This window comes from Lissotriton vulgaris, chromosome 11 (assembly GCF_964263255.1).
Source record: "Lissotriton vulgaris chromosome 11, aLisVul1.2, whole genome shotgun sequence".
In the NCBI taxonomy this organism is placed as follows: Eukaryota; Metazoa; Chordata; class Amphibia; order Caudata; family Salamandridae; genus Lissotriton; species Lissotriton vulgaris.
This window is the reverse complement of record NC_141699.1, coordinates 1,040,487,788-1,040,504,604: the sequence shown is the minus strand read 5'-3', so window position 1 is coordinate 1,040,504,604 and position 16,817 is coordinate 1,040,487,788. Positions and strand designations below refer to the sequence as shown.

General features: G+C 47.0%; 1 protein-coding gene across 1 annotated transcript in view; it reads left to right on the top strand.

Annotated features, from left to right (window-relative positions):
* The window catches only part of MFN1 (mitofusin 1), a 210,041-nt gene that overhangs the window by 125,808 nt on the left and 67,416 nt on the right, over window positions 1-16,817 (top strand). Inside the window, exon 16 of the mRNA XM_086944376.1 lies at window positions 11,689-11,885. Within this exon, the coding sequence (XP_086800502.1) occupies window positions 11,689-11,885 (197 nt within the window). The remainder of the gene's footprint in view (window positions 1-11,688; window positions 11,886-16,817) is intronic.

Here is a 16,817-nt window from a genome sequence, read left to right as displayed (position 1 = left end):
GGAGTAGTGCTGTAAGTGGTTCCATGACTAGATTAAACAGAGTAGGGGAGAGGGAGGATCCTTGAGGGACACCAAGTGTTACAGGGACTGGAGTGGGCATAGTATTATTGATCTTGAATTTTTGTGTCCTGTTGTGCAGAAAGGAGGTGAACCAATTGAGAACTGTCCCTGAGATACCCATTCTGAGATTCAACAGATCAAGTAAATTCTCATGTTTGACCGAATCGAAGGCTGAGGAGAAATCGATTAGTATGAGGAGGCAGGAACCATTCTGATCAAGTATTTGAAGTGCATCATCAATAATGTGGGTTATGGCCGATTCAATGCTGTGGCCTGCTCGGAAACCTGATTGATATGGGTTGAGGAGGTGAAAGTGCTCGATGTGTTTAGTCAGTTGAAGGTGTACGCATTTTTCTAGTAGTTTGGCTAGAGTAGGGATATTGGTGTTAGGGTGATAGTTGTTAAATTCGGAGGGGTCTGCTGTGGGTTTCTTTAAAATGGGCGAAACCTGTCCCACTTTGAAGGAATCCGGGATGCATCCTTGTTGGAGTGAGCTATTAATGATTTTGGTCCATAGGGGGAGAAGTAATGGGATAAAGTCCTTTACTGCGTTTGCGGGTAGAGGGTCAGTGAGGTGATAGGAAGGCTTCAGTGTGATAAAGAAACGTTTGTGTCGCTTATGTAGTAGAGCAAAAGACTCATTGAACCATTTAATATGCCTATGGCTAGCTTTGCTTGACCCCAGGAGAACGTTTTACGAACTATTCAAAAGGAGTCTGGCTAGAGAACTGTCCTTGATGCCATCTTGTATTGTTTGAGTGGACATTCTAATAAATTGATTGGGTGCATGGTGCATATTTGTAGGATAGCTGTAGTTTGAATTGAGATTGCTAGGAAGACCGACAAAGATTCTTAAGTAGTTTAATCTAATTTACATTGCTATTGTGTGTGGCTGTGATTGACCACTGTTTCCAATGGATACTTCTAACGGCTGATTCCTCATCTTTCGAATATCCCCAGGCACTAGACTGGATCTGAAAGATTTTTTCAGTATTATGTAGGGACTACTAAAACACACAGTCTGTTGCTTTCTTTCCGCCCTTTTGTACGGAGATGCAGACCTAGTGCCTATGTTTCCTCGTTAGTTGGCAAGCCTTTTCATTCTAAAATTCTCCAGTGTGCATGGGAATATGTCAACTCCTAAACCTATAGGTTGTAGGGGACTGTTGCTAAAAATGTATGTGACTGGTCCCCATGAGCTCTGCCTCTGCTGCTTGGGCCATGACTCCAATTTGTGCGGGTAATATGCCTAGCGGGACCCATAGGTGATCCGGGCCCACAAAGCCAAACTGTACGTAGTTAAGCACCAACAAAGGTTTAGTAAAGGCCACTCCCACTCGAAGTCGGGGACACTGACTAGTTCCTGGGTCAGGGCTGGTACTGGTCCCACAAACCAGTCTTCATTGCCCTCCAAGTATTTGGGTAAGTCGAAGTCTAAACAAAAATACAAGAAGTCCAAGCAGGCCTTGTCCCAGACTTGTCACTCTGCCTGAGAAGTTACAAGAACATCAAGGTGCCCTATGGTCTCACTCTCAGTACCCTCCTGAGGAGACCATTCTGCAGCTGATTCCAAGACACCCACGGTTCCTGGGTCTGTCAGCGACACTGCATTAAATTGACATGTTTAACCCCTTGCATGAGTTGGCTGGTCCCCAGCTGTCTGACGCCACAGTGGGCGTGTGCGTCAGACGGGCGGGGGCAGTCCGATTTGTGCACGCGTGGAATTCGCCCGCACGGCGGGGGAATTCTAGCCGTGCACAAAGGGTTAAGGAGCCATACTTCACATTATTTAATGGCTCGCTCTTGCGTGCCTTGTGGCCTCATAAATAAACTGAGGCTCCAGCTATGTTATAACTGGACGATCTGGCCTCTGTGCCTCCCGATCTCGCTTTGGGTTCAGCTCAGACTCCAGAGCTGATGCCCACCGAGCCTCACGCTGGCACGGATACCGGAAGAGGACGTCAAACCCATTGTTCTGTTCAACTACAAGCCGAATCCCTCTCGACCTCAGCCAGTTCAGTGCATGTGTTCGGTCCTATGCACCTGGCTCCCATTCGGTCCGACTCTGACAAGGCACAACCTTTACCTTAAGGCCATCGTCCAGTACAGCAGCAACTCTTTGGGTCGGACTCTGTCCAGAGGCAACCAGCTTTTGTTGATGGTGAAAACGGTTTTTCCCAGCCATATGATGATATTTTTCATAATGACACGCAGTCAGTGGGCTGGATACTTCCTCAGACACTGGGTTAGTACCCCCCGTTCTTACACAGAAGAGTCCACTTAATTTACCATGTGGTTTAGGAAGGAAGCCGAAGTTCTAGACTTACAACTGCTTATGTGAAAGTAAAGACTGGCATCCTCACAGAGGTTCTGCAATTTAGACCATCCTCATCAGAACCTCTGCTGCAGTTTAACAAGGCCCTAGCTCACACACTCATTGGAACTTGGTCCGAAACTTGCTCTTGTTTGCCAGTGAACAGAGAAGTGCCACATTGCCATAGGCCAGTTCTCCTGGTGACCCTGCGTTTATCACTCAGCATCCTACTCTATAAAGCCTGGTGATCCAGGTCTTCACTACCTTATCGCAGTCGCTGAAATTTTACCTGCAGTTACAGAAGTATTCATAGCCAATTCGGCACAGACCTATAGGATGGTCAGGGCAGGGTTAGGAATGCCCTCTACTCAGGACTGGACACAACAGACCACTTGGGCAGAGTGGTCAGTACTAACGTGGTGCTCTTGCGCCATACATGGATGACATCCACTGTCTTGTTGGGTGACATTCAGGCAACACTCATGGATTTTCCTTTCAACTAGTTTGCCTCTTAGGGACAGAGGTGTCCTTTTGGCCAAAGCACTTTAAAGAAAGAAGAGCAACTGTGTGTTGCCTCGATGTTCCCACACCTGTGAGTCCGTGTCCACAACCACGGTTTCGCCCCTTTCAAAAATTCAGAACCTACCAACCAAACAAAAGGTATCCCAGTCCTTTTGGGGACAGGGTAAGGGATCTAGCAGGCAACACTCAAGCCAACAGGGGCAACAAACTTCTCAGTCAGTCCTCAGCCCATCTGGCAGCAGCCTCCATGCTGCTTTAGTTTACTCTTAGCAGCACATGACCTCCTCTGCCCCCAAGGGAAGGACGATCACCAGTTTTCTTCACAGGTGACAATCGATGTAAGTAAGATAGGTAAGCATGCAGCTAGTTCAAAGGGGCTAAGCCCTGTCATTCCTTTCTGTCCCACCACCTATTTAACTTACATCAAAGCAACATTTAGAGAACCATCTTCCCATTTTACTGCTGGAAGTTCGGCTTTTCTGAAGAAAGCAGTCCATAGAGATTGTCCAGTCCTCGGAAATCTGAGCTGGGTGTTCCTCCCTCCTATTCCCTGGTGCCAAAGAAGGGTAGTTTTTGATATCTTAAATTCCTCTTGCAGAATGACAAATTTAGAATGATCACACTGGCCCAGGTTCTCTCTGCCCTGGATTCAAGAGACTGGATGGTGGCATTGGACCTGCAAGATGCCTATTTCTGGGTCCCTAACCAGCTGGCCTGCAAAGATTACCTGCAGTTTAAGGTGGGCAACAGGAGTTTCAGTTTACTGTGCTCCATTTTGGCTTCACCAGTGCCTCTTGGATATTCACAAAGGTGATGACCGGAGCAATTATTCAGTGGTATGGAGTATCAGTTTTCCCCTACCTCGATAACTGGCTGTAAAAGGTGGGCTTGCAACAGTCAGTCGTAGATCACTTCCAAACAAGAAACCAATGACCAATGTGCTAAAGTCACACCCGACTCTCTCAGAGGCTCCCTTTCATCAGATCCATCCTGGATACGGTATATTTTCGACCCTTCCCTCAAGACCAACTTGTCCAGGATATTTAGGCTATGACCATAATATTTCAGCTGCAATCTTGGTTCTGGGGCTTCTGGGACTATTCGCCTTCTGCATCTTGCTCGTCAATCATGCCCATGTGTGCAGACTCTGCAGTGGGATCTGAAGTTCCAGTAGGCTCAGCACCAACAGATCCTTTTAATCTCCTGGTTTTGGAGGAGACTGCAAAAGATCAGCAGTGGCTGCTCAACCACAGTTGGACCAGCGGAAGATCCCTCTCCCTGCCTCAGCCTGCACAGATGGTGGGGGCAAGTGTGTCACTGTCTGTTGGTGTGGTCATCTGGGAGAGGTGGACATCAGAGGATTGTTGTCTCCAGCAGAGTCCTACCTTCACATCACCCTGTTGGAGTTGCTGGCATTGAAAGTCTTCCTGCCATCCAACAAGGGAAGGTTGGATCATGGATAACCACCACCGACATATGGTATTGCAACAAGCAGGCTGAGTGGAGTTTTGGACTCTTTGCCACGAACCCTGCGCCTCTGGACCTGTCTGACCGTTATAGCATCTCCCTGAACATTGACCACATTGGCGGGATCTTTAAATGCCAAGGCAGATTAACTCAGCTGGTTCACAAATAGCAACTGCACATGGAGGTGGCTCAGGACTTTTTCCTCCAATGAGGAGAACTCTGGCTCGATCTCTTCACTACTGCCAAGAACATACAGTCCTGAAGAAGGCTTTCTGTCTGAGAAACGTTCGGATAAGAGTGGGTGTCAACCCTTCTGTATGCCTTACCACTGCTGCCTCTCCTGCCCGGAGTTCTGGAGATGATCAAGAATGACCGGGTCCAAGTCATCCTAGTGGTCCCAGATTTAGCCTGAAGAATGCTACCCAAAAACTTCATGAACATCAATCCTCTAACCAGGCTGCTGCTTCAAGAGTATTGTCTGTCACAACAGTAGGGCAGGGGCTTGCACCAGGGCCTGTACTGTCTACACCACCATGCAATGAGACTGAGCTGCAGCAGTTGACAACATTGATCTTCCTCCCAAAGTAGTAGACGTTATCCTAGAGACCAGGCATTCTTCTACAAAATCTATTTACAATGGACATTGGGACAAGTTTGTGGCTTGATGTTGCACCAGTAACCTGGACCCTTTTCAAGCCAAACTCTTGGTTGTGTTATTGTTTACTCTGACTTTTGCCCACCAAAGGCTTGCATTAGCATTGTTAAAGGTTTTTTTTTTGCCTTTTTAAAGTTACCAGACCAACCATTGTTTGTTGTATTTTCTCAAAGGTTTGGTCCACATATTTTCCTCAAACCCTTTTGTGATGCCACAGTGGGACCTTGGCATGTTCCTTACTATGTGTTTTATCAATCAATCAATCAATCAATCAAAGACATTTATAGAGCGCACTACTTACCCGGAGGGTCTCAAGGCGCTTGGGGGGGGGGGGGTGCTGCTACTGCTCGAACAGCCAGGTCTTGAGCTTCTTCCTGAAGGAGAGGTGGTCTTGGGTCAGGCGCAGGTCGGACGGGAGGGAGTTCCAGGTCTTGGCGGCCAGGTAGGAGAAGGACCTTCCTCCTGTTGTCGTTCTTCGGATGCGGGGGACGGCGGCGAGGGCGTGACTGGCTGATCGTAGATGGCGTTTGGGAGCGTAGAAGTTGATGCGGTTGTTGAGGTAGCTCGGGCCTTGATCGTGTAGGGCTTTGTGTGCGTGGGTGAGGAGGCGGAAGGTGATTCTTTTGTTGACGGGGAGCCAATGCAAGTCTCTCAGATGTCCGGAGATGTGGCTGTGTCGTGGGATGTCGAGGATGAGTCTGGCTGAGGTGTTCTGGATCCGCTGGAGTCGCTTCTGGAGCTTGGCGGTGGTTCCGGCGTAGAGGGCGTTGCCGTAGTCCAGTCGGCTGGTGACGAGGGCCTGGGTGACCGTCTTCCTGGTCTCGGTGGGGATCCACCGAAAGATCTTCCGTAGCATGCGCAGGATGTTGAAGCATGACGAGGAGACGGCGTTGACTTGTCTGGTCATGGAGAGGGAGGAGTCCAGGATGAAGCCCAGGTTGCATGCGTGGTCTGTCGGTTTGGGTGCGGTGCCCAGGGCGGGGGGCCACCAGGAGTCGTCCCAGGCGGAGGGCGAGGCGCCCAGGATGAGGACTTCCGTCTTGTCAGAGTTCAGTTTCAGGCGGCTGGTCGTCATCCACTCGGCTACGTCTTTCATCCCTTCGTGAAGGTTGGCTCTGGCGGCGGCGGGGTCGTTGGTCAGGGAGAGGATCAGCTGGGTGTCGTCAGCGTAGGAGATGATGTTTATCATTGAGCAGTTGCACCCTTCTCCCCTATGTCTACTGATCCTGGTGGCTGTTTCTCCCATTGCGATAACTTCAGCATGTTGCATGAGTTGACTTGAAGCTCGGTCAGTGCAGCCACTTAATACCTCCTTCTTTCTGGACGAACTGATGCTAAGGACCAGAGAGGCATTTTCCTGAAGGTTGTGTGCTCTTCATGTCAGAAAAGCCTTCACCATTATGATTTTCTTTGCCCTTCCTCACTTATGGAAGGAGAAAAACAGAATCCTTTCTGTAGACCCCAAAAGATCACTCAATTTTTATATTAATCAGCCAAGGGTCCATCGGATTGACTATCAGCTCTTTGTGTGTTATCTTTGAGCCATGCATTGTAGAAGAGAACCATGCCATGTGGATAGTTCCCTGCACGAGGATCTGCTATGCAATGGTGAAGAAGAAGCCTCAAGAGGGATTCTGGCCCATTCCATCAGGGCCAAGGCTACAGTTACCATTCTGGACGTAGGGTACCTGTCCTGGATTTCCGTTGGGTGGCAATGTAGGCATCAGTACACAGATTCATAAAGCACTACTGCCTTAACAGCCAAGTAATGATGAGGGTATTTTGACAGTTTAGCCATGCAGGAAATGTTGGTATCAGTCATTCCACTGACTCACCACTGGTGGAGGCACTTCTTTTGTATAGATTTTAAATGTGGTCAGGAGTATCGATCTTAATAGCAAGTTACTTGCCTTCAGTAGCCCCCTTCTGGTGGATACTCTATGTAACTGCAGATTCCTCTCCACCCTCCCTGTTCTGTGGAATGGTCCCTTATTTCCATCTAAAAAGGTCCCAAATTCGAGATCTACACACTGGTATAATTGATTACTTGTGTCCAAAAAGGGACTGATATCAGAATACTTGGGTGGCACCTATATACGCTCCGGTTGTCATTTCTGTGGTGGGGCATAGCTCAGTCCACGCAGAGCCACACGACGCCACCTACTGGCGAGGTAGAGCTGTGCTGAAAAAAACAGCAGACATTGATGCCTCTGTAGCTTTTAATCTATGAGGTGTCTCTTTACATAGTTACAGACAACAAGCGTCATATCTGTTTTTACCCCATACCCATTCTAGTTCATCGAGTATTCGATCCACGCCCCTCACCCTTAACCATGCTTCTTAGGGCATCCCCTTGACTTGTAGGCAAATTATTCTGCTGTCCATGTCACAAGCACATTCCTCCACCAGGGTTTTTTTCTGATCTCTAGTGTTGTGCAATGTTTCTTTTGGCGACCATAAACCCCAGCGCTACCAGCAACCTGGTGCTTCTTTGGCCTCCCCATTTGTCCATCAGTCCCAGCAACATTAGTTTTTGATCTGGTGAGATCTGTCTTCCCACAATCTGTGCCGTTATGGCTTTAATATTGTGCCAATATTGTTGTATTATGGGGCACTCCCACATTGTGTGGAAGAATGTGCCTCTGGCTGTTCTGCTTCTCTGACAGTGTGGGTGAAAGCCTTGCTTACTTTTGCTCAAGCTTGTGGGGCTATAATGTACTTTGTGGAGATATTTCAGTTGGAAAAATCTCAGTTGAATGTAGATTGCCAGCATTCCAGAGACTATTTTCGCCTCTGTCCTATCTTTCTCCTCTAGTGTACCCACATCTCTTTCCCACCTTTTTTGTAATGCTTATATGGGGTGTGAGACATTGTTTATAAGTGAATGGTAGATGTTTGAGACTCCTTTCTTCACTATCTTGGTTAGCCTAGAGGGCACCTCGAGTGGATTTTGTTGCTGGATGGCAGGTGGAGGAGTCTGAGATGCCTCCAGCACATGGCGGAGGTGCAAGTTTGGGTAAAATTGCATTTTGTTCATCTCATTTGTGTCTATTAGGTGATGGTGCTGAAAAGTGCACATATAATTGCCCACCCAAACTTCCGCAAGTTTGGAGATGCCTATATTGTCCAAAGTCCGGAAGCCTTCGAGCTGCGCTGTCTTGTATCCATGTCCCAGCCCACAGCAGTGTTTCCACTGTTGGCACTCTGTACCATTTAATCCATCGTTTTGCTCACTACCAGCATGATAGTTAGGTCTGGGTCGCAGGGGGGAGGCTAGTGCCTTGCCGGGCCATATAGTAGGTTGATTGTGCATTGTTGGTCTAAGGCCTGCATCTCCATGGCACTTCGGTCTGTGTGTAGCCAGCGGTTATTTGGTACTATCTGGCTGGCTGGCTTAGTAGAACAAGTTACATACCTTCGGTAACACCTTATCTGGTAGAGACCTAGTCTAGCCCCAGATCCCTTACCTTAGAATTCTCCCCAGGTGCCAGACTGGATGCGGAAACTTTTTCAACAGTACCCCTAAGCATCAGTAGAGGGCGCTATGCGACTCATACCGAAGTTATTCACATATGTGATTCACCGGAGTCCATATAAGTCCCTGTCCAACGCACTGACAAAAGACGAAGCCATCACAGAAGCTGGGTGTGGAAAAAGTGTGCCATAAAAGATAAATATCTCTGAATTAACAATTATGAAGTCGAAATGCATGGTACGTGAATACCAAGAAAGGAATCTTTTAGGTAAGATAGAAACAGTTCAGAGAACAGGAAAGATGTGTAGGTGAGTAAGGATTCTGCAGATAGACTCTCTCTAACAGATGAGGCATTACCGAAGGTAAAAAATGTGTTCATCTGATAGAGACATCTAGCCACAGATTTCTTACCTTCAAATAGATACCCCAGCAAACCAGCTTCAGAGGAGGGTCTGCGAACTGATAGTACTAAAAATCCCCGAATAGAACTACCCGGTCTATAATGAAACTGACGCTCTTAGAAAGTTAGGTGAGCAAGAGCATAAACTTCACCCTAAGTACTGGGGCAAGAACCACAGGCAAGTAAAGCCATAAAGACGCTGACAGCATAGGAATAGAGTTACCCATGGCAGAGAAACAGAAATGTGTCCTTAGACACTAGTCAATATAAATAGACTCCAAGATGGGATCTGACCCATGGTTGGCTGTGACTTGGGAATGCAAAGGCAACAGCCGATGCCACTCAGCTATAGGGCCTTGACTTAGAAATCCATTTTGTCAGTCAAACGTACTCTGCAAAACATGGAGAAAATGGGCCCAAAAATCAAACCCATGGGTAGCTGGGGTTCCGAAGGTATGAGGCAATAGCGAATGTATTGGCAGCAAACCTGTCCTGACTGACACTGAGAAAGGGACTTTAGAATAAATCCACGGTGGAGGAGCATGGATAAATGCAACCACTGAAAAAAATTGCAGAGACGAAAACAACAAATATTGACAAGTGCTTGTGTTAAGAAAAAAGTTCCGGAGACAGAGCGACACTGGTGGGATCTTTCCACGAGTAGAACCCATAGAGTTGGAAAGAAGAGCTAGTGCATACATAGCGTCTACGTGAAGACCAGACCGCAAGATAAGAATGAAGCTATATGTATTTACACAGGCCCTCTTTACAAAATGTAGCATAGCACATATATAAAGTTATACACAGTGTATATGCACTGATATATATAGATATATACACACAGACACACATATATATATATATATATACGTCATGTGATCAAGGCAGGGATCTGCCGAAACGCGTCGTGATGGCTGGTGGCACTTATTAAATAAACTACAAATCAGCACAGAATTGGCTCTACCTCGTCTTACTTGCAAGCCCGTGGTGGAGTTGTGGCGGAGGCGAGCTTTTGAAGTGTATGTGTGTATATATATATATATATATATATATATATATATAATAGAATAAGCTATGTGGGCTGAGTACTCGGCAAAATAGTACAACCATAAAATGATGAGAGAGAGAGAAAACAAGACAATAATTAGGCCAGAAGCAGGCCAAAGTGAGGGAGGCCTAGAAAAAGGTATCCAACCTCATCATCCAACGGTAAGGCATATCCGACAGAGCAGAAGTCGACTGAAGATCGTACGAAAGTAAAACACATAGTCTTATAGGGACTAAATCTCCACAAGGGGGAACAGTTACAAATTTGAACCAAGCAACAGAAGAGATGCAAGCTAAAGAAGAATAACAATTGTTGTGTAGAGTAAAAAAGTGCCACTGGTATTGAGGGGGGGGGTCGGACTCCAAATTACCAAAAGTATAAGGGCAACACTCCTACAGCCCTGATTATACCAAGGTACATGGGTGAAGAAAACCCAGAATTGGGTTAAGAAATGAAATACACAATAGAGCGGGATATTCTTTATGAAGAAGAAACCCTGGCAATAAAAGAAAGATAATGCATAGGTGTAAAGACTAACCCTTGAGGGCAGGATATTAGGCACTGTACAGAACAAAATAAAAAGAGTTGTTCATAGAGAGAGAGAGTTACCGAAGGGGACAAGTAAGCCAACAAGAAAACTAAGTCCAAGAGAATGAAACCATAATGTTCTAGGAACAGTTTCAAGTAACAAGAAATCCACCAAAAGGTGGATTAGCCATTATCCACAAAAAGAGACCACATAGTGGCTTTGTGCGGACAGGGGCATCTCGGGGTGGAATTATCACTCTGGTGCGGTCCAACGTGCTTGCAGCCCGTATAGCCACCCTGGGTGCCAGCATGTAGGGAGGATCACCCTCTCTGGGCCTCGGTGTCTGTTCTACAATGCAGCCGAGATTAGCGTTGCCAGCCATCTGGATCAGCCACAAAGGCGTGAAGTTCTGCCCCCATTTGGATGGGTCCTGACCACCGGTTGCTGCTGCGGTTTTCTATGAGCCCAAGAGAGGTCTTAGTGGATATGGGGGTTCGCGGTGGGTGAGTTGCAGGTAGTCTCACCAGTTGGATGCGACCAAGTCAGACGTGTCTTCTGCTGGAACTCCCACCATTTGTTGTTAAGTCGTCACGGGCGAGCAGGAACCCCCAGCTGTGCCTTTGCTGAATAGAGTATTGCATCTTTGGGGCACTGCAGTGTTCACGGCTGTCTTGCCCGGTCTACAGAGTAGGCCGCTCCTTCTTCTTTCACTCTGGCCGCAGCCACCATCTTTTACTTTGGCCCCTGAAGTTTGGGTTTGTTCCTATGGTGGCATGGGTAGTCTGCTTTTCAGCAGTGGGTCTCTCTGCCAAGCTGAGGCAGCTGCGTCTGCTGTCTCTTCTCAGATTTTGTTTTGCTAGGCAGAGAGAGCCTAGTGTGTGGCCACCATCATGCGTGCCTAGCCACCCCCCCCCCACACACACCCCGAGTAACTTAGACTTAAATTTCTGTATTTCAGGCCATCCAGTTTTTAAATTGGTAGTGTTTCATAGTTGCTGCGCTTATTGTAAAGGATTTTTGAATAAATGCAATACACCTATTACCTACCTTCAGCGGTCTTTGAGAGGTTTGAAATGGCCGTTTAGCACTAAGGTTTGAACGACTGCTCCGTAGGAGTAGTCATATTTTGGGTCATAGTGTACTGATTTTGGTTAAACGTCCACTTATACAGAAAGTGTTGCAGAGATACACTATGTATTTGTTTTCCACTGTCTACAGGTTTGGAGAACTGTTGGTTGGAAATTAATAGCACTTTCCCTGGGCATGTATGGCGGCCTGTACCTCTATGAAAAACTTACTTGGACAGCAAGAGCCAAAGAAAAAGCCTTCAAACAACAGTTTGTTAACTATGCAGCAGCTAAACTGAAGATGATTGTTACATGCACGAGCGCAAACTGCAGTCGCCAGGTTGAGCAGTAAGTGCCTATTTACCATAATAAAAACTCTTCTTGTACATGAAGTGCATTGTTTTTGTAATCATTCCTTTTCATCCATAGTTTCGCTTAAGTACATTCTTTCTGTTTCTCCGATAACTGGGAATGTGTTTTACTTGTGCCCCTGTGGGATGTTCACTGGCTGTTTCCACTCGACCACATATGAGGCAGAAGCATCTGTCCGCTAGTTACTACTGCCTCTTGGTTGTTGCATTTTTTTCTCTTGTACATGTTCAGAAATTTCATAAATATGGTTAGTAATGTACCTGCACACACAGCAGATTTAAATTAATGCACATTTTTTTCTGAGAGCCCACTTTCAGTAATTGACTTCTTCGCATGTTAAACTTCCTGCTAGGTCTTCCCTGTGCAAGTTTAAAGGGTTTGTTCTGATGATCTGTCTAGATGCTCATGTATCTTCACCGGGTCCTGTTACTGAGTTTGGCTGCTTTCTTGGCTCAGTCAAGGCCCTTCTTGGAGGACTGACCACTTTGACTCTGAAATGACAGTTGAACCCATATAATGTTTAAAATAAAACTATCACTCTCAAAAAAGGGTTGTGATAAAAAAAAGAAATGCTTTAATTAATCATCTAATGGTTTGGAAAGACTGCATGAATGCTCATAGCACAAAGATGGTATCTTGCCCTCCTGAAAATCCGCAGGACTTCTCAGTGCCATTCTTTCTCTGGAATCACTACTACATTAGCATGCCCTCTATTAGACATTTCATATTTATTTATTTATAACATTTATAGAGCGCGCTGTTACCAGATGGTGTCCTGGCGCTGTAATGATAGCTCCCCTAGCCTAAGCCTCCTGTTTAATTAATGAACAGCCAAGTTTTCAGACTTTTACGGAAGGTCATCAAGTCAGTAATCTGCCTAAGAGCCAAAGGTAGAGCATTCCAGGCTGTTGCTGCCCCCAGGACGAAGCTTCTGCCTCCCAAACGCGCTTTTCTTATATGTGGGGTCATAATCAGCCTTAGGTTGGCTGACCTGAGATGCCTACCTGGCCTGTACCATTGGAAATGCTGTTTTAGAAACGACGGACCAAGTCCATGGACAGCCTTGAACATTATGCACAGGGATTTAAAAGGGATCAGTTTCCGCACTGGAAGCCAGTGCAACTTTACCAGTTCCTGGGAGACGGATGCAAACTTTGGTAGGCCTGTGATGAGTCGGGCTGCTGCGTTTTGCAAGACCTGAAGTTTGTTAAAAAGCCCCTGTTGAGCCTCAAGGAATAAACTATTACAATAGTCTAGGCGAGATAGAACCAGGGCCGTCACCACTGTTTTCTTACACTCCTCCGGTAGGAAAGGATGAATCTTCCGGATAATTTTCAGTGTAAAGTGGATGGATGAGGTCATTGCGTTTACTTGGGGCCTAAAGGTAAGCTTATTGTCGATTAGGACCCCTAGGTTCTTGACCTTCGTGACTGGAGTGGGGGGTGTCCCCATCTCATCAGGTCACCAGTTCGGACTCCAAAAGTTATCACTAGTGCCAAAAAGTAATACTTCGGTTTTAGCCGAGTTCAACTTTAAACATTTCCTGGCCATCCAGGTGCCAACTGCTGCCATACACTCCTGGAATTTGCTGGCCACGCCTTCCTCTCTCCCTGGAAGCAGTGACACCACAATCTGTGTGTCATCTGCGTAGGATGTAAGTTCAAACCCAAATGAACGAATAACCGGGGCCAGAGAGGAGACATAGATATTAAAAAGGGTGGGACTCAGGGAAGATCCCTGGGGAACCCCACAGGGTAGCACAAATAGTTTCGATTCAAATTCCCCAAGTGCCACAACCTGGACCCTATTGGTGAGGAAGGCTTTCAGGATGCGAAGGGCTTTCCCTTGTGTCCCGCAGTCCTCCAGACAGTCCACCAAAATTCTATGGTGGACCGTATCGAAGGCCGCAGACAGATCCAACAGGACCAGGGCTGCTCTGCCCCCTGCGTCCATCACTTTCCTGATCTCCTCTGTCGATTTGATCAAGGCAGATTCGGTGCTATGACCTTCTCTAAACCCATGGTGCGATATATCAAGGCCTTGTGTGGCTCCTGAGAATGCACTGAGCTGAGTATTCATGGTTCTTTCTATTAGTTTAGCCGGTAATGGTAGTCTAGCAATAGGACGGTAATTGTTGGGATCGGCGATGTCCACGTTTTTTTTTTTTTTTTTAACAAAGGGATAATCGAGGCCCATTTCCAGCTAGATGATAAATCACCAACTTCCAACAGGTAGGTAAACAACTTGGCAAAGGCGGCTATGGGGGCTGCCTCCAACTTCGCCACGTCACTGGGCAAGGGTCACGGGGGAGCCCGGTTTTGTGCCAAGTAGCTGTTTCTTGATCTCTTCCGAGCTCACTGGGGTGTTTTTTAGAAGTTTGGCCTCGTATGAATTGGCTATAGGATTCCTCTGCAAGGATTCTAGCAGGCTATGCCTGACTTGAACTTCGAGGGATGTGAAGATCTTCTCCACCTTGATTAAGAAGAACTGAGCTAAATTCTCGCACAGTTCCAAACTGGGGGGCGTAATCACTGGCTTAGGAGTGGCCAGACTCGAGACCGTATAAAATGGTTCCTTGTGCGAGCTCCTAGTACCGTTGATACGGTTGGTGAAGTACATTTATTTTGCCTTCCCGATCATATCTTTTATAGACCATCAGACTTAATTTGAGTTTTCTTTTGTCTGCCTCGTTATAGTTTTTCCGCCAGGCCCGTTCCAGCTTTTTGCAGACAAGCTTAAACTCTCTGAGCTCGTTTGAGAACCAAGGGGCCAGCGGAGTCGTCCGAGTAGGGCGGCAGCTTTTGGCTGGAGCTAGAATGGTGCAGGCGTGATCGACCCAGTTGGAATAGGTGGCAGCCGCTTTGTCCACATCTGGTGGGAGTGTAACCATGGATGAGGCCAGAATATCCTCTAGCGAAGTTCCCTCTATCTTATTCCAGGCCCTGCATGTCCTTGTTGTTTTTCCAACCTGCCTCGCCCTGTGAGGTGTTATGGCGGAGATACTGAACAGCACTGCGGCATGATCAGACCAGGTGACTGGATCAATATTTGAGACCTTCAAGACTGGTTGGTTCGTGAATATTCCATCCAAGGTATGGCCAGCAGTATGAGTAGGGCCTATGACCACTTGTTTTAATTCGACCCCCTGCATCACCTCAGTTAGGGCCAATGTATCAGAGTCTGAGCTGCTCTCTAAATGAAAGTTAAAGTCTCCTAAAACTGTGAAGGACTTTGAGCACCGGGCTTCCTCTAAAAAAGCTCCCACTGTGCCTAAAAACAGCGCCTTAGTGCCGGGGGGCCTATAGAAAAGGCAGCCCCTAAAGGATTGACGATTAGACAGAATAAAATTGAACGCCAAGGCTTCGCACATCTCAGAGAGCACAGGTTGGAAACTGCCTTTGATAGAGGTATGGTATATGACCGCCAGGCCACCTCCTCTTTTCCGTGGTCTGTCAGGACGAAACTAAGATAGTTTGGTGGAGTGGCCTTCACTATATCTGGCCCTGAGACCGCATCCGTCTAGGTCTCAGTGGCGAATGCAATTTTTATTTCCTTGTCCTGGATCAGCTCGGCGCACTCCAAACTGTGTTTCACCAAGGATCTAGCATTAGGCAGGAGGCAGCTTACATTATTCAGTGTACCCTCCGCTTTCACCTTATTTATAATGGAGACTGCCCGGACTGGACTCAGTAGGATAGCCGGAATTGTCCTGTAACAGGATGGGAATACATGAGTGCCTGCCTGTGTCCCCTTATCGAACACCAGGCCTAGACAACCCGATTTCCTCCCTCCTCCATCCAGGCTCCACAATAAATCACGGCCGTAAACTATGCCTGGTCTATTGCCTGATGACCGCCAACCAGGGGTCATGGCGCTAGGCGCGGTCGGCGCATAAGGGCTTGCCTTTGGCGCCCTTCGGCGTGCCGCCGGCAGCCCGCTGAGCGGACGCTCCAGCCCGGATTATGAAGTGCTGGGTACGAAAAAGACTAGAGCGCTCACCTTGGCCCACTCAAAATGGCAGCTGTCCGGATGAGTGCCGGTTCGTGTTCTCCCCCCCCCCCCCCCACCCCTTTTATCGCTTCAGATTCCGGTAAGATCGAGCCTGTGACTCCCTGCTATTGATGGACTTGATAGCGGTCTAAAAAGCAGTATTATGTGCAAGATATTAAAATATTCAAAAAATGCTAATGAAATAAGAAACAGTTCCCAAATGTAGCAGCAATCGTAACTTGTGCAAATTCGAAATAAAACAGTACTTTAGAGCAGCGTTTGCCCTACTCCCAGCTCACGCCTCGGGAGCCATCAAGGCTTATCAAATGCTGGGTACGAAAAAGACTAGAGCGCTCACCTAAATGGTTATTTGGTACTGGGATGTGAGGTTATGCACCATCAATTCTGCCAGCTGTTGTCATTAGAACCTCCTAGAGTCCTCATAATCTTTGGGAATGTTAGATTATTTTCTATGTGAAAGAACCCAATCACAGCATCTGGGGGCAAGTAACTGGCTATTTTAATGGTCTGCATTTCCTCAGGATTACATGAAAAGTAACCAAAAGTAAGTGGTATGGTCATGCCGTGAAAGGATTGATAGCTGTTGAATGTGGGTAATATTTCCATTTGACTTGCTCATCAGACATCCTGAAATGTTAGTGTTTCTCCATACCGGGTGCAGGTCACAATGCTTATCTTAATATTGCCTTAAAACATTTGACTGTCTTGCTTCACTACCTTAGGTTTTCACATTAATCATGTCACTCTTACCACTTATTCACTTCAAATTCTAGCACAGGCTATACCTCATCCTTCCGTTACAACGACAATGGATGGGGCTGGTGTACGAGGCATGCTGCCTGTGTTGCTTAGCGGGCCTCATTACTTCAGCTAGCATGAGAATGCCCACAAGTGGAG